Source organism: Felis catus, chromosome A3 (assembly GCF_018350175.1).
Source record: "Felis catus isolate Fca126 chromosome A3, F.catus_Fca126_mat1.0, whole genome shotgun sequence".
Classification (NCBI taxonomy): domain Eukaryota; kingdom Metazoa; phylum Chordata; class Mammalia; order Carnivora; family Felidae; genus Felis; species Felis catus.
In genome coordinates, this window is record NC_058370.1 from 99,317,367 (window position 1) to 99,344,020 (window position 26,654).

Genomic DNA, 26,654 nt, shown 5'->3' on the forward strand with positions numbered 1-26,654 from the left:
AATAAATGATCTTTAATAATAAAACTGTACTTCTTTTAAAGTGAAAGCTTCCCCATTCCCTACCCAAAACTGTTGCAGGTCTGAAGGCTTTAGTGATGATGAGAATATGTGGTGATCAACCCTCCCACTCCCTATTAGATTTCTGAAGTCTCCAGGTTTGGAACACAGAGGAGAAGAGAGTCAAAGCAGCAGAGAGTTCTGAGTGGGCTGGTGAATATCTGGTCCCCTCTTTCCCACATGGTGCCTTCCATGGGCTCTTTTCCATTCCCTCCAATCCCAAGGGATCTCTTATAGGCAGCCTCCTCCACTCCAGAAGTAAAATGTCTTCTCTGGCCAGGCCCTCATTCCTCTCCCTCATCCCTGGGCGTCCAAGTATGCCCCTTCTCCTCCTACAGTCTATTCGTGCCTCTAAATGGTCCTGGTGGGCAAGATTTAAGAAAATCCCATGCAGAATTACACTGGCATGGCCCACATGTGGATGTTCACAGAACTAAATAAAACTCCTATAACCACCCATCCATTTGCCCATCCATCCATCCATCCATCCATCCATCCATTCATCCAACACATTAGGTATTGAAAGCAGGTAGGTGTAAGGCACTAGGCTATATTCTAGGGAAAATGAATAATATATTTTCACTGTAGAACAAATCAGTGTCATAGCAAGAACTAACATTTTTTTACAATTTCATGAAAAATATCTATCTTGTATGTATCAGGCACTGATTCTAGATGTCAGAGATGCATCCACACTAGTCTTCATAACAATTGTATTTAGAGACATGTGGTCTCCCAGAAACCCAGGACCAGTAGGTTTGAGGTTCAGGAAATCAGTAACTGGAGAAGAGATATGGCTAAGGGATTTATCTTTCATGTGTATGTAAGGCTTTCCTTTGACTTCCAAGTTATATTTTGAGTATTTTCTTTAATCCAGATTTTACTTCTTGTCAAATGATGAACTTCTGGAGATTCTGGCCCAGACACGAAATCCCCAAGCTGTGCAGCCACACTTAAGGAAATGCTTTGACTCCATTTCAAAGCTCGAATTTGCTCTCATGCCTCCTACTGAAGGAAAAATTCCTGGTATGGAAGGAGAGCCAGAAAAGATTTACACTAATGATATTTTAGCAATGCTATCACCAGAAGGAGAACGGGTGAGGTGATTTTGTTTATAATTCTTTATAGGGAAATTTTGTTACCCTTCTGGGATTGAGGGTAAAAGTTTACTCTTCAGTCCCTCTAAGCATTCATCAAGTGCCACTGTGTACTCGTACTGTGCAGGCTCAGCAGTTTCAAAGATAACCAAGATGAAATTCTTGCCCGCAAAGAGCTCTAGCGGAGATAGCGTCAAACAAATGATTGAAAAGCACCACAGTAAGTGCAGTAACAGAGGCATGTGCTTTGTTCTTGGGAACAGAGTGGAGATGACTGGAGCCCTGTCTTACTCACCTCTCCAGAAGAGGCAAGAGACTGTACTGGTTAAGAGTACCTGTTCTACTGCCAGGCCACCTGGACTCAAGTCCCATCCTTTAACCTCACCTATAAAATGAGGAATAGCAATAGTGCCTGATTAATGAGATGCTGAGGATTTTTAATAGTATTATACGTAAATTACTTAGAACTGTACCCAGTGAGTGCTATGAAAGTGTTAGTTGTCATGTCTCTAGGACACCACACAGTGCCTGGCATACAGTAAACACTGAGCAAGTGAATGCACTAACAAACTGTGGAGAAACACATGACTTCACAGAGAAGAATAAATCTCTTTCTCTCCCTCTCTCCCTCTCCCTCTCCTTCTCTAACTCTCTCTCTCTCTCTCTCTCTCTCTCTCTCTCTCTCTCTCACACACACACACACACACACACACACACACACACACAGGCAGCCAAGGAAGATGGAGAGGAGACATGGGAGGGAGGGCATTCCGTACACAGGAAATGCAATGAATGCAGTGAAATGCCAAGGTTATCAGTCCAGTTAGAGCAAGAGATGTATCTGTGGGAGTGGCAAGAGCCTATAAACATTTTACTTGTCCTGATTCGACCCTCTTACAAAAAAATTTGCTCATCACTAGTGCAGAAGAGGAGAAAGGGGAGGACCAAGGCTAAGATCTAGGGAAAACATGAAATTTAAAGGGAAGGTAGAAGAAGAGCCAAGAGACCCAGATAAGCAGGGCAATCAGGTCGTTGGAAGTCCAAGAAATAAATATGAGAGGACTGAAAAGTATCAATTGGACTTGAAAGTTGAAAGAACATTTGTAACCTTAATCACCTTAACAGGTTTAGAGGAATAGTTGGGGCCAAAAATCAAATGGCAGTAAGTAGGAAAAGAAAGTGGAGGAATCCATATAGCCATGTATACTCCTTTTTTCCAAGGATTTGGCTCCAAAGGGAAGCAGGTAAAAAAAAAAAAAAAAAGGAGGTGGGTAAAGAGAGATGGAGAGTGGGATATCAATAGAAGGTTCTAGTATTTGCAGTCAGGCTTCGGTGTTTCTGGGTTCTGATATAGAAGTACGGAGGCTGTATAGCTGACAAGTCCCACACTGAACATGTTATCATTGCTCTGACTGTCTTCTAGGTTAGCTTGGGAAAAGGCCTCAAAGCCCGAGGCAACGTGGAGGATTGGCTTGGTAAAGTGGAAGAAGCCATGTTCACATCTCTGCGTCGCCTTTGCAAAGCCGCCATCGCTGACTACCAGGGGAAACCAAGGACAGACTGGGTGATTGCTGGCCACCCTTCTCAAGTAACTTACACCCCTTAAATTTTCCATCTCTGAATCCATTTTTGATGACATGCAACACACATTTAAGAAAGATGTTTCCACGTAGGTGATTCTGACCATTTCTCAAATCATGTGGTGCCGTGATTTGACTGAGTGCTTGGAAAGAGAAGGTGGTAATCATATAGAGGCCCTGGAAGCTTTTGAAGAAGTAAACTTTGAGGTAGGATTTTTTAACAGGGTGACATTGAACATATTGCTGTGCAGGATGGTCTCAGTCATTTTGTTTTTGTTTTTACATGGTTACTGCAAATTCACATATTTCAGAAATTTTAATGCTCTGACATGACTTACAGAGCTTTGGGGGTTCTTACTAAAACCATTTATGTTCAGGTTTTCTTAAGGATACTACCTTAATATTTGTGTAGTATTTAGACGAATACTTATAAAATTGGATGAAAGAATTTAAGAGGAAAATCTCAGAATTATGATGGTTTGCAAGATTTAAGGAGACTTTGTGTTTACTAGGCCTTGGATAACTCTCACAGAAGCTTTTATTCAATCCAGGAAAACTCCAGGATTTGTGATATTTCTATTCTTAGGCTCAAGATGTGCTTTTCTACTATTCTAGAGAATCCTTAGGCAGCCATCAATAAAACAATAAATAACTGAATCCAAATACCATTCTACAAGAATTTTTAAGCTATAGTTTGGAAATGCCATTTTACAGCTATGCCTAATCTTTAATTCCAAATTTAGTTCTACTTCCAAACAAGGTGGCTTTTTTTAAATTACCTTTGAAACAGAAAAGGGAAGAAACAACTTTCTTGAGATGAGAGAACACTATCTCTTGAGGACCTCATAGAATGTCATGCCACACAGCCCCAGAGAAGAGAAAAGACTCTGTATGGAAAGTTCCCTTGGCCTCTGTGTAGAGATGGTCCCTGATCAAGGTCAGCATGTGAGAAAATTCATCAGAGTAGTACAAGGCCTTCAGAGGCACTACTCTCCTTAGAAAAGATTGAACCATTTATGTGAGAATTAGGAGCACAGTCTGTCCAAAGATGCTCTCATTTAATCAATCATTGGCTTATTTAAAATACTCAGATTTTCTTGGGGCACCTGTGTGGCTCAGTTGGTTAAGCGTCCGACTTTGGCTCAGGTCATGATCTCATGGTTTGTGAGTTTGAGCCCTGCAACAGGCTCTGTGCTGACAGCTCAGAGCCTAGAGCCTGCTTCCAGTTCTGTGTCTTCCTCTTTTTCTGCCCTTCCCTGGCTCGCACTCTCTCTCTTTTTCTCTCTCAAAAATAAATAAACAGTAAAAAACATTTTAAATGCTCAGGTTTTCTGATTACAAAGGGAAAATTACCCCTGAAAATGAGGAGTGCTGCCTTAATCATGTTTAATTTTTAGGGAAAACAGTCTTCTCTAGAGACATTATCACATGGTGGTTAAGAGCATAGGCTTTCTGCGAGGCAGATGTCTACTCAAGTCTCATTTTTGCCATAACTGTGTGGCTGCCATCAAGTTACTTACCCTCTTTGACACTTAGTTTCCTCTAATATAAAATGAGGGTAAAGATAGTATGTACTTCATGGAAGTCATCTAGGAATCTAGGAATTAAGCAAGTTAAACTGTTGTCCTGTTTGGTCATGGAATTATAGATTCTTAAAATTAGTTTTGACAAATGTCTACTCCAAATTCAATAGTAAAAAGATAGAAAAATAGTTTAAAAAAATAGACATGTAAGCTGATTTTTGAAAATCCATTATGACCATTTTTCTTTTGATTTGTAGAGATTAAATGCCCTGGCAGCAACAGTTCGAGGCAGTCTTCCAAAATTACACAGAAATATCATAACTGCCTTAATTACTATTGATGTACATGCAAGAGACATAGTCACCGAACTTGTTCAAGCCAAGGTAACTTTTATTTAAGTGACAGCATATATTTCTTCCTGAAATTAGTGCATCTAATATATGTATCATTGTTACCACTTACGTAGGTAGAGGAAGTGGATTCCTTTGACTGGCAGAGACAACTGCGCTACTATTGGGATATAGATCAGGATAATTGCGTGGCTCGGATGGCGCTCTCTCAGTACACCTATGGCTATGAGTATTTGGGTGCATGCCCAAGACTAGTCATTACTCCTCTCACAGTAAGTTACTGATGACTTAGGTTAACCATGACACAAATGCTTTCTTAAAATAGTCTTGAAACGTTTCATCCAACCTTAACTCTTGAAAGGATTTGCCGTGAATACATCTCTGTGAAGCAGAGATCTGCATCATTAATCATGTACCTGGATCTTTGAGTATATCTCAATTGCTGTAAAACCTTTCATGGAAAATAATGACCCTCCTCCTGTAGAAGGGAAGGGGCTTATAAATTTGTGGCTTGAGTCAGTTCCCTTCAATAATGACAATGTATGCATTTCTTCAGGATCGCTGTTACCTTTGCCTCATGGGGGCTTTGCAGCTTGACCTGGGAGGTGCACCAGCTGGTCCTGCTGGCACTGGGAAAACAGAGACAACCAAAGACCTAGCTAAAGCTCTTGCCATCCAGTGTGTGGTCTTCAACTGCTCCGATGGTTTGGACTACAAGGTACAGTCCCAGCACCTTAACACTGACATTAAGTGCTTTATGGGTTTTCTCACTTGCAACATGGCATGACAAAAAAAGGAGAACGGGGGTGATGGCAAGCAAGGGGAAGCTGATAGGGCAAAGGATGGTCAAAGTGGGATAAATAGAGCAAAGGAGAAGAGTCAACACAAGGTGGGCTGAGTGGTCCAGGTAGGAACCAAGGCCACAAGAGGATCTATCAAATGGTGGTAAAATAAAAAAATCTGCTTACGGGGGCATCTGGGTGACTCAGTTGGTTAAGCATTGACTTCAGCTCAGGTCACAATTTCATGGTTCGTGAGTTCAAGTCCTGCATCACGCTCTATGCTGACAGTAGAGGGCCTGCTTGGGATTCTCTCTGTCTCTACCTCTCCCTGAGTTGTGCTTTCCCTCTCTCTCAAAATAAATAACAAAATAAACTTAAAAAAAAATCTGTCATGTTACTAAGTGGAAAGAAGTGAGATGAGGTATAAGATATAATAGCAAGGAAATCTAGGAACAAGGAATATGCTTACAGGAAGAGAAGAGCAATGCAGAGAGTTTTGTACTAAAAATAAAATATGTAGGAGCACCTGAATGGCTCAGTCGGTAAAGCATGTGACTCTGGATCTCCTGGCCCCGAGTTCAAGCCCCACGTCGGGCATAGAACCTACTCTAATACACAAAATAAGTCCTAAAAATGAAATATGTAGGAGGTGAAAATTCATGGTAAGATTTCTCAGTATAGTATTTCTCAAAGTTTTGGGTCACAGGACCCCTATACCTTATTCTCCTTCCAGGTTTTCACAACACAAAGTAGTATTTTAACACTTTATGAAGTCCCACAGTCAGGAAATCTGTTTAGCTTTATTTAATTCAGCAAATCCTAAATATATTTGACCAAAGTGCCTTTTAGTCACTAATACACAGAGCTATTAGTTTCCTTTTTCTGAAAGTTACACAAATACCTGTATGTTGTCCAAATTTAGAATATAATCATTTGAATTGTCCAAATAAATTGTAATTCATTCACTTAAAAAATTTTTTAGGGGCGCCTGGGTGGCGCAGTCGGTTAAGCGTCCGACATCAGGCAGGTCACGATCTCGTGGTCCGTGAGTTCGAGCCGGGCGTCGTGCTCTGTGCTGACTGCTCAGAGCCTGGAGCCTGTTTCAGATTCTGTGTCTCCCTCTCTCTCTGACCCTCCCCCGTTCATGCTCTGTTTCAAAAATAAATAAACGTTAAAAAATTTTTTTTAATGTTTATTTTATTTATTTATTTATTTATTTATTTATTTATTATTATTTTTTTTTTTTCAGAGAGAGAGAGAGACAGAGTGTGAGTTGGGGAGGGGCAGAGAGAGGGAGACACAGAATCTGAAGCAGGCTCCAGGCTCTGTCCTGTCAGTGCAGAGCCCAACATGGGGTTTGAACTCACAAACCACAAGATCATGACCTGAGGTGAAGTCGGACGCTCAACTGACTGAGCCACCCAGGTGCCCCATAATTCATTCATTTTTACAGAGTAAATCATACTTATTTTTCAGAAGCATCTTCAGAAAGTAGTGTTTCATAGGATATGTTCTTTAAAAACCCTGCTCCTTTTTTAAAATTTAGGAGAAAAAAGATGTTGCTGGAAATGTCTTTTTATTAATAAACAACAACAACAACAAAAAACAATGGAAGTCCAATACAGGCAGAAAGTTGTTTCACAGTAGCAGAACAAGAGAGCAACAAGGGACTAAACCTTGGGAGAGGTAATCAGGAAAGGTGACCCCTCCACCTTCAGAGCAGGGTGACAGAGGGGGCCTCTGGGTACACCAGGAAAGAATATGGGAAACTGCCATCAGTAATCTGTGGAAGAATTTATGCTCCCCAACATCTCCAAGTTATGGGGATCTGTTCCCACTATGTTAAGTGACCTCATTATCTCAGCAGAGATGCATCAGATTTTATGATAGTGATGATTTTTTTTTTATTTTGGGCATAATAATTTTGATTGTTTTAGATCTTCTCAATTCAAAATTTGGATTTATACATCCAAGTCCATTTTTCAGTCATCAGTTAGGCTCAGTCATTCCTGGGAGATGTGCACTCCCAAAGGCATGAGTGTGTGCTATGAGACACTTAAAGCCACAGGATATAAATACATGATTCATTTATCTTAGACTCTAGAGCAGGAGTCAGCAAACTTTCTGGAAAAGACCAAGTGGTAAATACTATGGGCTTGCAACTCGTCAGTTTTTTCTGCCGTTGTGGCATGAAAGCAGCCACAGACCATATGCAAATATAATATATCATGAATGAATGTGGCTGTGTTCCCGTAAAACTCCACTCACAAACCAGGTGTCAGGCTAGATACGGCTGTGGTCTGTAGTTTGATGATCCCTGAAGTACCAATTACATCCAATGATAAGAAATTTAAGTATTTATTCTTTTTTTTTTTAAGTTTTATTGATTAAGTAATCTCTATACCCCACGTGGGGCTTGAACTCATGACCCCAAGATCAAGAATCACATGCTCCTCTGACTGAGCCTGCCAGGCGCCCTTTAAGTATTTATTTATTCTTTTTTATACTCCACCTTGTTCCATAAGGATTTATTAAACTAACCTTTTAAAATTAAATATCTACATGTGGAAAAATTGAAACTGAACAGAAGGATCCAAAGTTAAAAATAACAGATTTTGTCCCTAGTCACATCACCCACTTCCACCCTCCAGAGACCAGTTTTCTGATTATATTTGTTTTTACTTCTGGTGATTGCTATTATCTGTAAGAACATGTGTTTATTACTATATTTGTATATATCAACTTTGGACATTATCTGCTAACTTATGAAGTCAAGAGTTTATTAGATATGACCTTCCAACTTTCTGTTCCAACTTCACTTTCTGATTTTCATTGGTTTGTATAATTTTGTCTTACCATGTCAAGGTTTATGAAGTTGTGCTATTCTATACCTACAATTATGCCTTCTTTGCTTTGTCGGCGGGGGGGGGGGTGAATATAAAAACATAAACCCATTATATACCACTTGTAGTATCAAGGATGATTCATAATGGAATTTATTTTTTTAAATTTTTTTCCATAATGAAATTTAATGGCATAATCAGGCTCATAGAGAAGGATCAATACATGGGTCATGAAGCCTTTGCCATTCAATGGAACACATTCCAAGACAAATACCATATGATTTCACTCATATGTGCGATTTAAGAAACAAAATAAATAAGCAACAGGGAAAAAAGAGAGAGAGTGAGGCAAACCAAGAAACGGACTCTTAACTGTAGAGAACAAACTCATGTGTCACCAGAGGGGATGTGGGGGGGGGGGGGTGGAAATGGGTGGAACATGTAATGGGGATTAAGGAGTGTGCGCATTGTGATGAGCACTGGTGTTGTATGTGTTGAATCACTATATTGTACACCCAAAAATATTATTACACTGTATGTCAACTAACTGGAATTTAAATAAAAACTAAAAAAAAAAAAAAAAAGACAAAGGAACACATTCCAAGCATCAGGATTAATGGGTTGTTTTTCAGTTCCTTTTCAACTTTCTTCTAGAACTGTGTTTTTCACTGTTTTTCTAGAACAGCTTTAATGTGCTGGTGAATCACCTGAAGATCTCATTACAGTGCATATTCTGACTCTGGAGATTAAGGGGAAGGCCTGAGATTTTTGCATTTCTAAAATCCTCCCAGGTGATGTCAACTGATACCAGTTCACTTTGAGAAGCCAAGTTCTAGAGCAGTGGTTCTCAAAGTGTTAACTCTGGACCACCAGCATTATCATCACCCGGCAACTTGTTAGAAATTCCCTACAAGCAGACCAGCTGACTCAGAAACTCTGGACCTCTTACGTAAAGGCACTAACTTCTAACATAGCCCAGGATTCATATAAAAATATTGCTTATTTGCAGATACCACTTCATGTTAATATTCTGCTCAGAATTTAACTTTTGAAGGTGTTCAGCTGTGCAACACAAAGTTGAATGGCATTATCTTGATTTCAGATGATGGGGCGCTTCTTCAGCGGTCTGGCCCAATCAGGGGCCTGGTGCTGCTTTGATGAATTTAATCGAATCGACATAGAAGTTTTGTCGGTCATCGCACAGCAGCTCATTACTATTAGGAATGCCAAAGCTGCAAAGGTAAGTCCTGGGGCAATTGTCCATGGAGGTAGCATTTCTTAAGTCTGTAACTAACTGACAGCATGTTGCCTTTTAGTAAGGACAGTGCTGATTTAACATGTCTACCCATGTTTCCAGTGTAACTGGTGAGTCCAATGGCAATAAGACTTAGTTTAAGTGAATTAATTCTTCATCCAGGAAACACAGTATGTCAGACACTATGTGGGGACCTACAGATACAGACATGTTGAGACTCAGTCCCTACCCTCGAAGAGCTCTGTTCTTCCCACCCACCACACACACACACACACACACACACACATACACAGAGGCAAGCGTGCACCCACACCCTGTCTCTTCCACCTCCTCTTTTCCCCTTCCCATTTCTTGTTCTTGCCTTTGGCATATAAGACTCTTGATTCTCAGGCCTCAGTCTAGCTATGCTTTCCTCATGGAACTTTACCCTTTACCAAAGTGAATCGCTGGTCCTCTCCTGAACACACTATGCTGCTTCTTGTTTCTGCTCCCTTTGACCAGATGGCTGCCCCTGCTTGCCCACATGAAATGCCCTCCTTCATGTCCCAAGCAGGCTACCCTGCTTCTCCTGTTGACTTTGCACACACCTCCAGCGTAGCATCTGTTTCACTGCATGGTCACAGTTTCCACATCTGACTCCACACCACAGGCCTGGGAGCTTCTCTAGGGCTCAGGAGTGAGTCTTCGGCTCTCCACCTCCATACCTAACCCCTCGCCTCACCTGCAGCAGATGCTCAACAGGTGTTTGGCCTTGAGTAAATGTGAAGGGGCGGTGCCAGTAGTATCAGGGGGGCCTCAAACACCCAAGGACTAAGATCCCATTAGAGTTTCTGGGGGAATACCAGACAGTAGGGGTGGAGAAGGTTTAAGAGCCATGAAATCTAACCTGAATTGGGAAGTCTCAGCAAAAGAGGTTGAGGCCTAAAATATTGCAGGACTGGGCCAGAAAGGAAGAGACCATTTGGGCAAAGCAAGGACAGGGAGGCAGAAAGCAGGAAATACCGAGCCCAGAAGAAATTGGGAGAGGGTAGGATAGGATCAGGAGAGAAACATTCCCTCTTGTCCAACAGCAGGATTCCCTGGGCTAGTAGTCTTTGCTTGAATGTCCCATACACAAGTTTTGTACTCAAGTGGTATTTATGTGAAAGAATTTCCAAATGTCTGGAGAAGTATTCACTTATATTTTCTCTTCTCTTTAAAAGCTATCTAGATTCATGTTTGAGGGCCGGGAAATAAAGTTGGTTATGACTTGTGCAGCTTTTATCACAATGAATCCTGGATACGCAGGCAGAACTGAATTGCCAGATAATTTGAAGGCCCTGTTTAGACCCTTTGCAATGATGGTTCCAAATTATGCTTTGATTGCAGAGGTGAGCTTCACATTATAAAGCAGAAAAAAATCAATCATGTTTTATTTGCCCTTTGATTCTATTGAGGTAGAAAGTTTCCTTTATGGTTGCACCCTGGCAAAAGTTACACATTATTGTTTGCTCTGAAATGTAGGTATGATTGTTATCACCTAGAGTGTGTGTGTGTGTGTGTGTGTGTGTGCGTGTGTGTGTGTAACTGCTATATCCCACAATGGTATCTGGAATACAGTAGACCCCTACAACTGTAATGAATCAATGAATTTAACCAGTTCATTGGAGCTTATCAGTTAATGTCTAAGAACTAAAATGTCTGGATTCATTCTAAAAATACTATTGTGATATTGTGATTTATAAGAAATGTTTCTTTAGTAATTCAAATGGCTAATATCCATGTTTTCTGGCTCCTACCAGCTCCTGGCTTCATCCACAGCTCCTATAAGCCTTGGAATTTCCTGTGATAAGGGGTTTTCGAGTATATTTTTTTATGTTAATGAAGTGACTTTTGAAAGCCCTTAGGCAACCTAAGGATGGGGGCTGGTTACCAGGCAACTAACCCTATGATTATAGGGTTGGAACTTCAGGTCCCATGCCCTGCCCTCTGGGGAGGGGAAAGGAGCTGGAAGTTGGATCAGCCAAAGGCCATTGACTTAGTTAATCGTGACAATGTAATGAAGCCTCTATAAAGACCCAAAAGGACTGGGTTCACAGAGCTTGTGGGTTGGTGAACACGTGGAGATTGGGAAGAGGGGTGCACCTGGACAGGGCATGGAAGCTCTGAGCCCTGACTCCATACCCTACCCTCTGCATCTCTCCCATCTGTCTACTGATTCATATCCTTTATCTTGAATAAACTAGTAAATGTTTTCCTGAGTTCTGTGAGCTGCTCTAGCAAATTAAAAGTACCTAAGCAGGAGGTCGTTGGAACCTCCAATCTGTAAACAGTCAGTCAGAAGTACAGATAACACCTTGGACTTGAGACTAGCATCTGAAGTGGAGGATGGGAGGCATTCTTGTAGGACTGAGCCCTTAACCTGTGGAATCTGATGCAGTCTCTGGCTTTAGAATGGAATTTCTTGGGGTGCCTGGGTGGCTCAGTCTGTTAAGCATCCCACTTCAGCTCAGGTCATAATCTCACAGTTTGTGAGTTCAGGCCTTGCATCAGGCTCTGTGCTGACAGCTCAGAGGCTGGAGCCTGCTTTGGATTCTGTGTCTCCCTTTCTCTCTGACCCTCCCTTGCTCGCACTCTGTCTCTCTCCCTCAAAAATAAATAAACATTAAAAATTTTTTTAATTAAAAAAAAAAGAATGGAATTTCTCACAAAGCACAGATTACTCCTGTGGCTAATAAATTCCTTTACTAACAGCTAGTTTAAAGTATTCTTCTATATGAAGTAAAAGTAATTACCTAAGAATAGAATAGAGCATACCAGACCCTATAACTTTTCCCAGTATAATGCTTACAGAATCTCATGGGTTTTCCAGCACCCCCTGTGGGTATGGTGGGATGGTGGGTAGTTAATGCAGGTGCTGTCTTCCCTTTAGACCATGGATAGACAGGGAAAATAAATGACTTGCTCATTGTCCAGAGCTGGTAGGAAGAAAACCAGGTTTAGAACTCAGTCCAAAATTTTGTTCACATCTCATTCTTTGTCCTGTTGTTCTATTACTCAATAATCAACTGGAGAAATTTAAAAATCCAGTCTTCTGGGGCGCCTGGGTGGCTCAGTCGGTTAAGCGTCCGACTTCGGCTCAGGTCACGATCTCACGGTCCGTGAGTCCGTGAGTTCGAGCCCCGCGTTGGGCTCTGGGCTGATGGCTCAGAGCCTGGAGCCTGCTTCCAATTCTGTGTCTCCCTCTCTCTCTGCCCCTCCCCCGTTCATGCTCTGTCTCTCTCTGTCTCAAAAATAAATAAACGTTAAAAAAAAAAAATTAAAAAAAAAAAAATCCAGTCTTCTGAGTGCTATTACTACTGTTGCTATAGATTTTAATGAATCAGGGGATGTCCACAATAAATATTTTTAATATTTTTAATTACCTGCAATGTGCAGAGTACTATGCTAATTTACAGTGATAGAGCAATAAGCAAAACCGACACCAGTAAGAAATGTCTACATCATTTCATGGGGCGCCTGGGTGGCTCAGTCGGTTAAGCGTCCGACTTCAGCTCAGGTCATGATCTCATGGTTCATGAGTCCCAGCCTCGCGTCGGGCTCTGCTGACAGCTCAGAGCCTGGAACCTGTTTTGGATTCTGTGTCTTCCTCTCTCTCTGCCCCTCCCCTGCTCATATGCTGTCTCTATCTTTCTCTCAAAAATAAATAAATGTTATAAAAATTAAAAATAAAGAAACAAATGTCTACATTTTTTCAAATCCCGATTCTGAAGCCAACCACAGTAATTTGAGTAGGTTATGGATTGGAGAAAGGGTCCACACTCCCCTAGACTGTCGTCATCCAATTTCTTTAACCAAGAATGCGGAAACTTGTCAGAAGCAAGGTAGCCTCCTATCACAGAGGAGAGGCTGCAAATCTGCATAGCTTCCCTTGATATTCAGGGAGCCTAAAGGGAGAACACAGCTATCACTGATTCTGTCTACAGGGTGGAGTTCCTGTCAGACCAGAGAAACTCAAGTCTTGCCTTTGTACTCAGGCCTTACAACACCATCCAACCTCCGTGATGTGAGCATTTTCAAGCAGTGGGTTCTGCTGCCTCTTGAACCAAATGTCACCAACCACATCTTCATCCGTAGAAGGAAAGCAAAATCAGTGCCCCGGCATCCCTGTAGGATATCCCACCTTCTGCCTTCCTGTAACACAGAAAACCCATTTCCCTTCAATCATCGCATTTCTTTGTTAAACGATATAACAACTTGGAGAGGTATAATGCCTAAAGTAGATTTTGAACACATTGGTATTATGCTAATCTACTGCTCTCCACACAATATAAGAAGTATTGCATTGTTCTTTTCTATTCTAGGTAATTCTATATTCTGAAGGATTTGAATCCAGTAAAATATTAGCCAGAAAAATGACTCAGATGTATAAGCTTTGCAGTGAACAGCTCTCTCAGCAAGATCACTACGACTTTGGCATGAGAGCTGTGAAGTCTGTACTGGTCATGGCTGGGTAAGAAACCAAAGTGGTCAAGAGTGAAATTCCAAACCATGTAATCAAAGCATTAAATGACTAATTCACAGACGGCTCTTAAAGCAACGTAGAGAGTGATTGGTAAATGTTAGCAGCCGCTGTCATCATTTTACCTTGACTCCCATGCCACAGTCAGAGGAGGCATCTCCTCATCTCCTGACAGTTCTGGTTGGCCCCACACTGAACCTGAGTCTCGATGAGGCTTCCACTAGCTTTCATTTCCCCTGAACTCATCACATACATTTGTTTTTAGAGTACAGAAGCCTTTACCACTATGAGGCAGGATAACTAGACTTAAAAGGTACCATTTGTTATGCATATACAGTAATTTAAGTTATATGTGTCACCTGACAAAGCCCAAAGCTCTGAGAGGAAGTTTGGTTTCATTTTTCTGCCCTTGTTCGAGGCTTATATCTTAGCCTCTGCCTCTGCCTTTACAGTATGGTCCATGACTGAGCTTCTTTGTAGTTTCTAGTAAAGCAACTTTCTGGTTTCTTCTTTTCAGGCCCCGGCTTCTCCCTTTGTAACTTCTTGAGGCTCCTACCTCTGAAACCCCTACTTTATCCAGAGTCTCTGAGGGAATCTGTCTCTTCTTTTTAGACTCACTGGCTCAGGCTCCACACATCCAGGGCCTTTTCTGCCTGGCCCCTGTATCTCTGGGCTCTACGCATGTCTCCTTGCCCTTCTCTGTTCTTTCTTTCAACCTCCCAGATACAGTATTTCTCCCCTTTACAGGAGTGCCATGTAAAGACCAAGGACACTAAGGAATTCAGATACTCGTGCACTCCCAAGACTACAACTACAGACCAGTGGGTGAGACAGACACAGGAGCAGTCATTTAGGATACATGAATGGGGCAACCATAGGGCCATGCCCGAGGTTCACTGTGGAGGGTGATGGAAGAACTATCTGGAGGATGAGAGTAACTGGGCTGGGGTTTGAAGGAGAAATAAGGGGTGTCAAAAGAGCAAAGCAGGACCTTCTGGGCTGAGAGAAAAGAAAGTCATAGGGCTGTGAATCATTATGATGCATTCAGGGAACTATAAATTCAGGTTGGATAAAGTCTGGATTGATGGGGGGAAGTTGAAAAAATACCTTCTCATTCTCCAGGCTGTGTAGCCAGTTCCTGACCTGTCCTCGCTCTCTGATGGATGTGGATGCTGGCCATGCAAGGAAAAATGATCCTCTCTTTCCAGCAGGAATCCACAGGGGGGTGCCCTCCACAGCTTTTTACAAGGGGAATCCCTGACCCACAGGTTTGGAAAATCATGCTCAGTATTAGGTTCCCACAAACATCTGAATTATTCCTTTAATTTAGGTCCTTAAAAAGGGAGAATCCACACTTAAGTGAAGATGTGGTATTGATAAGAGCTTTACGAGACTCCAACTTGCCAAAATTCCTAACAGATGATGCTATTCTGTTCAGGTAAGTTTCTAGATGTTACAGGATAAAACATAGCTGCTGTGTAGAGGTAAAGGATAGTCTTCTCTTCAGTTATGTCTGTCTCTAACAAGGTAATAACTTTCTCATCTTTTCTAGAGATACTTATTGCAGTTTAAAAAATACTAATTTAAAATAAAGATAGTAAAGTTTAAGCATCAATCCAATCTTTTTTATTTTTATTTTTCAAAATACTGGTCACTGGGCTATATGTTATACAAATTAGCATCCGGTTACAAATTCCTGACCTAAGAAAAACTCTTGACCCCAAAACATAAGACTCGGGGCTTAATATAAAATGTGATTGAACTTTTGGGGCGCCTGGTGGCACAGTCGGTTAAGCATCCGACTTCGGCCAGGTCACGATCTCGCGGTCCATGAGTTCAAGCCTCACGTCAGGCTCTGGGCTGATGGCTCGGAGCCTGGAGCCTGTTTCCGATTCTGTGTCTCCCTCTCTCTCTGCCCCTCCCCTGTTCATGCTCTGTCTCTCTCTGTCCCAAAAATAAATAAACGTTGAAAAAAAAATTAAAAAAAAAATGTGATTGAACTTTTATCTATTTCTACTTTTACTATTAAATTTTATGTTTATCCAAGCCATATGTGTATGTAGTTTTAAAAAGCATCACAGCGGTGCCTGGGAGGTGCAGTCAGTTGAGCACCTGATTCTTGATCTCAGCTCAGGTCATGATCCCATGGTTTGTGGGTTTGAGCCCCACATCGGGCTCTGCTCTGATGGTGCGAACCCTGCTTGGAATTCTGACTCTCCTCTCTGCCCCTCCCCTGCTTGTGCTTGCTCTCTCTCTCTCTCTCTCTCTCTCTCTCTCTCTCCTCTGTCCTCTCTCAAAAAAATAAACATAAAAAGATTTTTAAGCGTCATAAATTAGTCTCATGAGAAACAATAGTTCTGTGCCCTTCACCAACTCCCACTTCCCAAAGGCAATCATTTTTCAATTGTTTTGTTTGTTTGCTTGTTATGTTATTTCCCCATATTTTTTAGTACCGTGTTTATGCTATTTCTTGGTTTTTCAGTTTTAGGTATGTTCTATAAAGTTGGTAAATGGGAGATGAGGATATGCGCATGTACCTCTTTCCCTCTACCCATCCTACCCATAGTTATATTGCAGTCTAACTTGAGCTAAATGTCCAGGGTTTCCATAATTTAAAAAAAAATTTTTAGACAGAAAATAGAAGTGGGAGAGGGGCAGAGGGAGAGAGAGAGAATCTTACACAGGCTCCCTGCTCAGCGTGGAGCCCAACACAGGGCTTGATCCATGACCCTGGGATCATGACCTGAGCCAAAAACAGGAATCAGACACTCAGCCGACTGAGCCACCCAGGCGCCCTCAGGGTTTCGAAAATTAATTATAGCTATATAAATAGTATCCACAGCTGAGCTATGTTTCTCTTGTTTTTTTTTTTCTTATCCCTGCATTTGTTAATTGCCTTAGTTTTTATTTTTTTAATCTTTTACCTACTTTTGTATAAATCTATCAATAATTTATTTTCAAATTCTCCCAGGGTATGTGTAAATCTCCTTAAAAACAAAACAAGGAGCCCCTTCTGGGGCTCCTGGGTGGCTCAGTCGGTTAAGCATCCGACATCAGCTCAGGTCATGATCTCACGGTTCATGGGTTTGAACCCTGCATCGGGCTCTGTGCTGACAGCTCAGAGCCTGGATCCTGCTACAGATTCTGTGTCTTCCTCTCTCTCTGCCCCTTCCCCCATGTGCCCCCCCTCAAAAATAAACATTAAAAAAAAATTTAACAAAAAAATAAAAAAAAAAAAACCTCTTCAATTATATAAAACATTCAATCAAATGTGTTTCTTTGGAGCCCCTGTCCTCCTGCTCTAATCTGGACTACCTGCCCATTGCCCTGGTGAGCACTGGTCATCCTGGGATGTCCGTTTATGACTATGCTGGAGTTCTCTTGGCTTTTGTCCTCTGTCAGATCTTCTGATTTCCAGAACACATGTCTGTCCCTTTTGACAGAACACAGTGATGAAAATTCCTATGCATTTATCTTTGCACACGTGTGATCCTTCTATAAATGAGTTTTAGTAAGTTTCCTAGGTTTTATAGAGCATGGGCATTTTTAATTTAGATAGATTCTGTTAAGATGTCCAAAGACATTTATATTTATATAAATGATTTTATTTTTTAAAGATTTCTCTTTTGCTTATTTATTCTTTTAAGTTTTATTTATTTGTTTTGAGGGCGAGCACAAGTGAGAGAGCGTCAGAGAGAGAAAGAGAGAGAATCCCAAGCAGTCTTCACGCTGTCAGTGCAGAGCCTGATGCGGGGCTTGAACTCACAAACCATGAGATCATGACCTGAGCTGAAATAAATAATAGTTGGACACTTAACTGACTGAGTCACCCAGACGCCCCTTTATATAAATGATTTTATGACTATACCTTTTGCCTCCTAAATGTTTTAGAGAGAGACCAAAAGTTATATCCTCTTTAATATGCATTTCTTTAATTATGAGTGCCATTGAGCATTATTTCTTGTGTTCATTAATCATTTATATTTATTATTTTTAGAGCATATTTCTGTTGTGTCCTTTTTCTTATTGATTTGTAGGAAATCACAAACTTTATCTGGTATAAAAATTGGAAATACTTGTCTATTATTCATTTTTTTGAGAGAGAGAGAAAGGCAGAGAGAGAGGGAAAGAGCAAGACAATCCTAAGCAGGCTTCATGCCCAGCACAGAGCTCAACTTGGGGCTCGATCCCACAACCATGAGATCATGGCCTGAGCCAAAATCAAGAGTTGGACACTTAACTGACTGAGCCACCCAGGCAGCGCTAAGTCTATCATTCTTTAAGTTTATATATATAAAGCCTTTTATCTCACACAAGTTTGTGGGTTTTTGCTTGTTTATTTTTATTTTTTCACCTTACCTTTAAAATAATAGTTGTAGATTTCTTGTCTTCCTTAGAAAGACCTTCTTAACCACAGTATTACAAAACATATCTGTTGTATTTTCATCTAGTATTTTTGTTGTCATTTTATATTAAAGTCTTTACTGTGTCACAAATGTATTTGTGTATATAGTATGAGGTAGGGATTTAGCTTCTTTTTTACCCATAGAAATATCCCATATTAAGTACTTCCCACAGAAACAGTTAATTTTTCTTTTACTCCCCACCCCCCCCTTTTTTTTTTACCTACTATTAGTTTTTATTTCTATCTTATTTTTCTGAATATCCATATAGCTATAAGCATGCATAAATGCTTTTGGAAAAAGTTGAGATATTAATATAATTTTTAATTTTTTAAATGTTTATTCTTGAGAAAGAGACAGAGCACGAGATGGGGGGGAGGGGCAGAGAGAGAGGGAGACACAGAATCCTCCGAAGCAGACTCCAGGCTCCCAGCTGTCAGCACAGAGCCAGACACGGGGCTCGAACCTATGAACCGTGAGATCATGACCTGAACCGAAGTAAGACGCTTAACCGACTAAGCCACCCAGGCACCCCTAAATATAATTTTTTGAATAAACTGAAAAATTAATCACTTTGTATATGATTGGTATTATGCAATGTACTACGAACAATACAAACACATGAGAGATATTCCTTACCTCAAAAGGCTCCCAATATACTTAAGAACATTGATCTACGGTACAAGGAAAAAAAGCATACACAGTATCAGAGAAATGTTAGATTCTGTTATAACATATAGGACAGACTAGTACTATGCATGTTCAGAAGAAAAGATCAAGGAGAAAAATAAGACTCATTGTAATCAATGATTGTAATAAATTAATTGTAATAAATATTGGGAAATATCAATTACCAATGATTTTGTTTGTGTTTTTTCAGTGGAATTATATCTGACCTTTTTCCTGGAGTCCAAATTCCAGAACATGATTATGGTATATTGCAGTCAACAATTATAGATGTCATGAATAGAAAAAATCTTCAGCCTGAGACATGTATGGTTAAAAAAGTGATACAGTTCTATGAAACTATGCTGGTAAGACACGGTGTTATGTTAGTCGGGCCGACAGGAGGTGGCAAGACCACAGTTTACCAAATACTAGCAGAAACTTTAGGGAATTTGCAAAAACTTGGTTTAGACAATCCCTTTTACCAACCGGTTAAAACATACGTTCTTAATCCTAAATCAATTACAATGGGTGAATTATATGGTGAAGTTAATAACATAACCTTGGAGTGGAAAGATGGTTTGATGGCACTAAGTGTCCGAGCAGCTGTGAATGACACTTCAGAAGACCATAAATGGATCATCAGTGATGGGCCCGTGGATGCTCTTTGGATTGAAAATATGAATACAGTGCTGGATGATAACAAGATGCTTTGCCTGGCTAACAGTGAGAGGATCAAACTCACACCTCAAATCCACATGCTTTTTGAGGTAAATATATATGCCTTAGTGTGGTGCAAAAGCATTCATTAGACTGGTATGCCATCATCAATTTTTTTCTTGCCCATATCTCATTTACTATCTATAAGGTGTCCCATGGTGTTTTGTTCACGTACTAAATTGTTTACATATTTATCAAATTGTCCTTTTATAGTAGAGTGTGCATCCCGAGAACCAAAGTCTCTCAAATATTCCTGTTTGTCTATAAATGGAAGTGCAATAAATTCTATCTTCCTCAGCACTTGTTTCCTTTCCTTTGGTGGTAATTAACGTATATATTGATGACATTACATGATTTGAAATGCTTTCTAAGTTAAGCAAAAAAAATAGGTTACATTTACTATGAAAAATTACCCCTCTGCGGTGTGAATGTTTAGTGAAGGGATTGGAAAAGGAATGTGGACCAAGTACGGCTATAAAATATTCTGAAGATACCACTCCTGCTGTATTCATTCATCAAACATGGGTTGAATGCCTACTATGTCCTATGTTCAGCTAGGTATGAGATACAAGAATGAAAATGGAGAAAAGAGGAAAGCAAAGGAGGAAAAAGAAATACCTATACCTTCCCATAAGGATTTGACATTATCCTCTTATATTTGTGTGGGGTTTTTTTCCACCTAATGCTTCACTTAACTTTCCTTCTCCGTTTCTGATTACACTCTCTTCTATATAAAGCCTTTCAGTGTTAACTTTAAACATGTGACTCATTAACATTGAAAATGGAAAAATAAGGAAGTATTATATTAGCTATTTTTTTGTTCAATTCCCTTCAATTTTAGGTGCAAGACCTAAGAGTTGCCTCTCCTGCAACAGTCAGTCGATGTGGAATGGTGTTTGTGGATCCTGAAGAACTGAAATGGATGCCTTATGTTAAAACATGGATGAAGAATATTTCTAAAAAAGTAAGTGCAACCAGATACTCCACAACACATCCATCTGTCAGGATGGAGGCTCTTGCTTGCCCAAATTTCAGTAAGTTAAGAAAGACCTCATGTACTTTGTGGAGAGAATTCCAGCATTGTACCTAGTGCCTCTCCCTAAGAATTCTTGGGATCTTCCAGAAATGTTTATATCCTCCCCAAATCTGTCCCCATTATTTGTAAGCTCAGCCCACCAGGCTACCTAGCCGCTCTGATTCCTGCCCACTCTGCCTGGATCCTCCCCAGGTTGGTTCCTCTCCAGTACAAGCACAAACTGCTTCCCTGAGTCCCCCAAACACAGAACAGGCTGCCGCATTAAAAAAGATTTTGCAGAAGGCTGGGGATAGTGAGAGGGAATCACAATGAAGAAAAAGAACATTTCGGTCCAGGCTCTGTCATTGTATTTAGATTGTAGAAGACCCTAACACCGCTGAGAGAAAAGAAAACCAGTTTACCTCCCACCCAGTCTTAGGTCTGTGACCCAAGATGTGTTTTAACCTCAGAGGAAACATTCCACCCAAAGTGAGGGAAAGCTTTTAGTTATTATATGGAAGAATTCAGTTCTATATCATCTTCTGCACCTTCGCCCTTCTAAAATAGGAGTTTTCTTTGCCTTAGCTTAACAGGGGATCTTTTGCAGTGTTGTGCCCCATCCCACACCCCCCCCCTCCAAGAAAGCCATCTTCTTTCTGCTTCTCCCCTCCAAAGATGAATTAGAAAAATATTGCTTTTTTCATTCTTAGGCATCAACATTTTAACAATGATGTGTTCTAGTTTCAGAGTACATTATTAAAGAAAATAATTTTCAGAATTGAGAATGTTAAGTTTCTCAGGATCCACATAAGAGTGAAACCATATGGTATCTTATGCTTTCACTCTTATGTGGATCCTGAGAAAAGTAACAGAAACCCATGGGGGAGGGGAAGGAAAAAAAAAAAGAGGTTAGAGTGGGAGAGAGCCAAAGCATAAGAGACTCTTAAAAACTGAGAACAAACTGAGGGTTGATGGGGGTGGGAGGGAGAGGAGGGTAGGTGATGGGTATTGAGGAGGGCACCTTTTGGGATGAGCACTGGGTGTTGTATGGAAACCAATTTGACAATAAACTTCATATATTGAAAAAAAAAGAATTGAGCATGTATCATGTACTACTGTAAGGTTTTAAACCTTCCCAAATTTACTTTTCTTTTTAAATTAATAGAATGTATTATTTAAGGTACTTTTAGGTTTATACAAAAGTTTAACAGAAAGTACAGAGAGTCCTGATATATTCCCTCTCCTCCAAACATAGTTTTTCCTGTTAACATCTTGCATTTGTGTGGTACATTTGTTGAAAGTGATTTGTCAAAACTGATGAAACAATATTGATACATTATTATTAACTAAAGTGCATAGTTCACATTAGGATTCATGTATGAATGTGTTCTACAAATGTGTTGTACAATTGTGTGGGTTTTGATGAATGCGTAATGTCATGTATCCACCCTTATAGTATTATACATAATAGTTCCACTGACTTAAAACCTGTGCTCCACATATTTATGCATCCATACCCCCTCCCTACTGCTCCATATTTTGCCTTTTCCAATGTGATGTCATTGGGATCATATAGTATGTGGTTTTTTCAAATTGGCTTCTTTCACTTAATAATTTGCATTTAAGTTTTTTCTATGTCTTTCTGTGACTTGATAACTCATTTCTTTTTGGCTCTGAATGGAATGGTTCTGAATGGAATATTTTCCATTATGTGGATTTACCAAGTTTATCCATTCAACTACTGAAGACATTTTGATTGCTTCCAGGTTTTGGCAATTATGAAGAAAGCTCCTGGACACACCCATGTGCAAGTTTTTATATAGACTTAAGTTTTCAACTCATTTGGGTAAAATACCTAGGAGTGTGATTGCTGGATCATATGGTAAAATTTTATTTAGCTTTGTAAGAAACTGCCAGTTTGTCTTCCAAATTGCTGTACCATTTTGCATTCCCACCAGCAATGAATGAGAATTCTTGCTGCACATCCTCACCAGCAGTTAGTGTTGTTGATGTTTTCGATTTTTGCTATTCTAATAAGTATGTCTCCTTGTTTTAACATGCATTAATGTGCATTTCATGTGATCATGAATGCCTTTTCATATGCTTATTTGCCATCTGTATATCTGCTTTGGTAAGGTGCCTGTTCAAATCCTGCTCATTTTTTATTGGGTTGTTTCCTATTTTTGAGTGTCACGAGTTCTTTGTAATTTTTTGGATACAAGTTCTTTGTCAGTTATGTGTTTTGTAAAAATTGTCTCCCAGCTTGGCTTGTCCTTTCATTCTCTTAATAACCTTTCACAGAACACAAGTTTTTAATTTTAAAATTAACTTAGCAAATTTTCTTTCATTGATTGTGCTTTTGGCATTGAATCTGAAAACCATTTCCAAACCTAAGGTCACCTAGATTTTCTCATCTGTTATCTTCCAGAAGTTTTTTTAGTTTTGCTTTTTACATTTAGGTCTGTGATCCACTCTGAGTTAATTTTTGTGAAAGGTGTAATATCAGTGTCTACGTTCATAATTTTTTTTTTGCATATGGATGTCCAGTTTTTCCAGTACCATTTGTTGAAAATGAGTGAAAATGAAACAGAGGTGCACCTTCTCCAATGGATTGCCTTTGTTTCTTTGTCATAGATCAGCTGACTGTATTTGTATGGGTCTATCTCTGGATTCTCTGTTCTGTTTCATTGATCTATGTGTCTATGCTTTTGCCAATACCATGCTGTCTTAATTACTGTAGCTTTATAGTAAGTCTTGAAGTTAGATAGTGTCATTCTTCCAACTTTATTCTTTAACATTTTGCTATTTTGGGTATTTTGCCTCTCCATATAAACTTTATAATCAATTTGTGCATATACACAAATTAACTTGCTGGTATTTTGATTCAAACTACATTGAACCTATAGATCAAGTTAGGGAGTGCTGACATCTAAATAATACTGGATCTTCCTATCCATACACATTGAATATCTTTCCATTTACTTAGATCATCTCTGGTTTCTTTCATCAGAGCCTTGTAGTTTTCCTTATTTAGCTCTTGTACATAGTTTGTTAGAATTATACCTGAGTATTTCATTTTTTGTGCTAATATAAATGGTGTTATATTTTCTATTTCAAATTCTACTCATTTATTGCTGGTATCTAGGAAAGCAATTGACTTTCGTATATTAACCCTGTATCCTGCAACCTTGCTATAACAGCTTGTTAGTTCCAGGAGTTTTTTGTCAATTCTTTGGTATTGTCTACATAGACCAGTCATCTGTGAACAAAGACTTTTTTTTTTTTCTTCCTTCTCAATCTGTGTACTCTTTATTCTTTGTATTGTCCTACTGCATTAGCTAAGACTTATAGTACAATGTTGAATAGGAATGGTGAGAGGGATTGCATTCTTTTCAAATCTTTGGGAATTATTCCCTCTCTTTTTGTAGATATTTAAATTGCTGTTTTTTGCTTCTTGTTTTTTATTGTTCCTAATTATAAGGCTGCTTGAAATCTATGTTGGCAATTAACAAATGACTATAAAATAAACACCTGTGTACTCATTACCAGATCAAGATGTAGGATATTGTCCACTACCCAGAATCTCCCCCATGTCTCTTCCAAATTATAGAAGGTTTTCTTAAAATTTCAATTTGTTTCATATCTTGTTATGTTTATACCCTTTAACCTAAAGTCACAGAATAGGGGTGCCTGGGTAGCTCAGTCAGTTAAGTGTCCGAATCTTGATTTCAGATGGCTCTGATCATGATCTCCTGGTTTGTGAGACTGAGCCCTGCATCAAGCCCCAAGTCAGGCTACCCAGTGACAGCATCGAGCCTGCTTGGGATTCTCTCTCTCCCTCTATCTCTGCCCCTCCCCCACTCACACACTCAGTCACAGGCTCATGCTCTCTCTCTCTCTCAAAACAAATAAACTTTTAAAAATAAATAGGGGCGCCTGGGTGGCGCAGTCGGTTAAGCGTCCGACTTCAGCCAGGTCACGATCTTGCGGTCCGTGAGTTCGAGCCCCGCGTCGGGCTCTGGGCTGATGGCTCGGAGCCTGGAGCCTGTTTCCGATTCTGTGTCTCCCTCTCTCTCTGCCCCTCCCCCGTTCATGCTCTGTCTCTCTCTGTCCCAAAAATAAATAAACGTTGAAAAAAAAAATTTAAAAATAAATAAATAATAAATATTAAAAGTCACAGAATATATTACAATACACAGATTTAAACTAACCCATTTCTAAACTTAATTATATATTTCATCGAGTCTTACTGAAACATTTGTTTTTATGATTTTCAGCTAAATGAGGAAACCCAAGAATACATATTGAACCTTTTCCAACGTTATGTTGATGATGGTTTATATTTTGTCAATAAAAAATGCAGCCAAGCAATCCCACAAGTGGACATCAGCAAAGTTACTACACTCTGTTGCTTATTGGAGTCTTTGATATTTGGGAAAGATGGAGTTAATTTGACAATGGTACGAAAGGTTTCCTCAATGCTATATAGCTATGAAAATGAAATTGTTATATAGATGCTTTGCAAATAAAAAACTCTAAATTTTCTATAAAATGATCATTTGATTTTCAAGTTAATTTTTCAGGCAAGTAATGATTGTGAATAGATTCATAGAATCTCTAAGTTGCAAGGAATATCAAAAAACCTATAGTTAATTCTTCTACTCAATGTTTAAATTCCTTACAGTCTACAACATACTCTACAATGCATTCCTGGTATATGTGTCTGTCTAGCAGCTGTTTAAATACCTTCATGCAGGTGTAAACAAAGTTATAATAGTCAGTTGAAAGACATATTTGATCTTTTTTCTACATATTCCTTGTCATTCGTGTTTTCATCAGAGTATTTAAATATGAACTACTATAAAACATTGCTCTTTGAACTGTTGAGTCAACTATAAGAAACATATACTTTTTTTTTTAAATGCATGAGTCTAACCAAAAGAAAACAATCTTTAGACTTTGCAATTTAAGGATTCTTTTTATGTGAACAAGTAAAATACTAAAATTCTTTCTCTTTATTCTTTCAGGAACAAATAAAACTGAATACAGTACTATGTCAGACTTTTATATTCTGTTATTTATGGTCTTTGGGTGGAAATCTAACTGAAAACCACTGGGATTCCTTTGATACATTTATTAGAACACAATTTGATGATAATCCCGATGCCAGGGTAAGAGCTAAATACATTTAATTTTAAAATAATAACTGAACCATTACAATTAAATTTCAAGACTAGAATTTTAAAAGACTTAGTTCTACTGCAAATATAAAAATCCTTCACTATAAGGGTTTCTAAAATTATTACCTTTTTAAAACCATAGATAGCATTTATTGTATTAAAATTTTTAATAATTCTCTCCCAGCCATATGAAGAAAGTAAGGTATAAAAGTAGGGGCACCTGGGTGGCTCAGTTGTTTAAGCACCCGACTCTTGGTGTCAGCTCAGGTCATGATCTCACAGTTCATGGATTTGAGCCCTGCATCAGGTTCTGTGCTGACAGAGCCTGCTTGGGATTCTCTCTCTCCCTCTCTCTCTGCCCCTCTCCCACTCGTGCTCTCTCTCTCTCAAAAAAATTATATAAAAACTCCCTACTATAAACAATATATTGAATTCTAGTTAGTACACTTATTCTTCACAGTGTTATGGTTTGACAATTCAGAAATTGCTTTCTGTACATTCTAAGATTGAGCAAATGAATAAATATATTGAGGATAATGCCAACCAGGTTTCTCACTGTTAGAAAGGGATTTACAAATATGGAAGGGGAAAGATTAGAAGGCACCCGTGTTCTTGCAATTCCAAGAATTCCAACTGTGATTGGAAGTAATGGTTTTCATGGATTATAAATTAATACATATAT

General features: G+C 39.4%; 1 protein-coding gene across 9 annotated transcripts in view; it reads left to right on the forward strand.

Moving 5' to 3' along the window:
* DNAH6 (dynein axonemal heavy chain 6) overlaps positions 1 to 26,654 on the forward strand; it is a 246,725-nt gene that overhangs the window by 107,701 nt on the left and 112,370 nt on the right. For all 9 annotated transcript variants that reach the window (XM_045054471.1, XM_045054474.1, XM_045054475.1 and 6 more), the window contains 14 exons: positions 935 to 1,154; positions 2,578 to 2,742; positions 2,828 to 2,941; positions 4,515 to 4,640; positions 4,724 to 4,879; positions 5,164 to 5,325; positions 9,335 to 9,472; positions 10,690 to 10,857; positions 13,831 to 13,979; positions 15,319 to 15,426; positions 19,272 to 19,827; positions 20,619 to 20,741; positions 25,070 to 25,252; positions 25,820 to 25,963. In XM_045054471.1, coding sequence (XP_044910406.1) covers positions 935 to 1,154; positions 2,578 to 2,742; positions 2,828 to 2,941; positions 4,515 to 4,640; positions 4,724 to 4,879; positions 5,164 to 5,325; positions 9,335 to 9,472; positions 10,690 to 10,857; positions 13,831 to 13,979; positions 15,319 to 15,426; positions 19,272 to 19,827; positions 20,619 to 20,741; positions 25,070 to 25,252; positions 25,820 to 25,963 — 2,512 coding nt within the window. The remainder of the gene's footprint in view (positions 1 to 934; positions 1,155 to 2,577; positions 2,743 to 2,827; positions 2,942 to 4,514; positions 4,641 to 4,723; positions 4,880 to 5,163; positions 5,326 to 9,334; positions 9,473 to 10,689; positions 10,858 to 13,830; positions 13,980 to 15,318; positions 15,427 to 19,271; positions 19,828 to 20,618; positions 20,742 to 25,069; positions 25,253 to 25,819; positions 25,964 to 26,654) is intronic.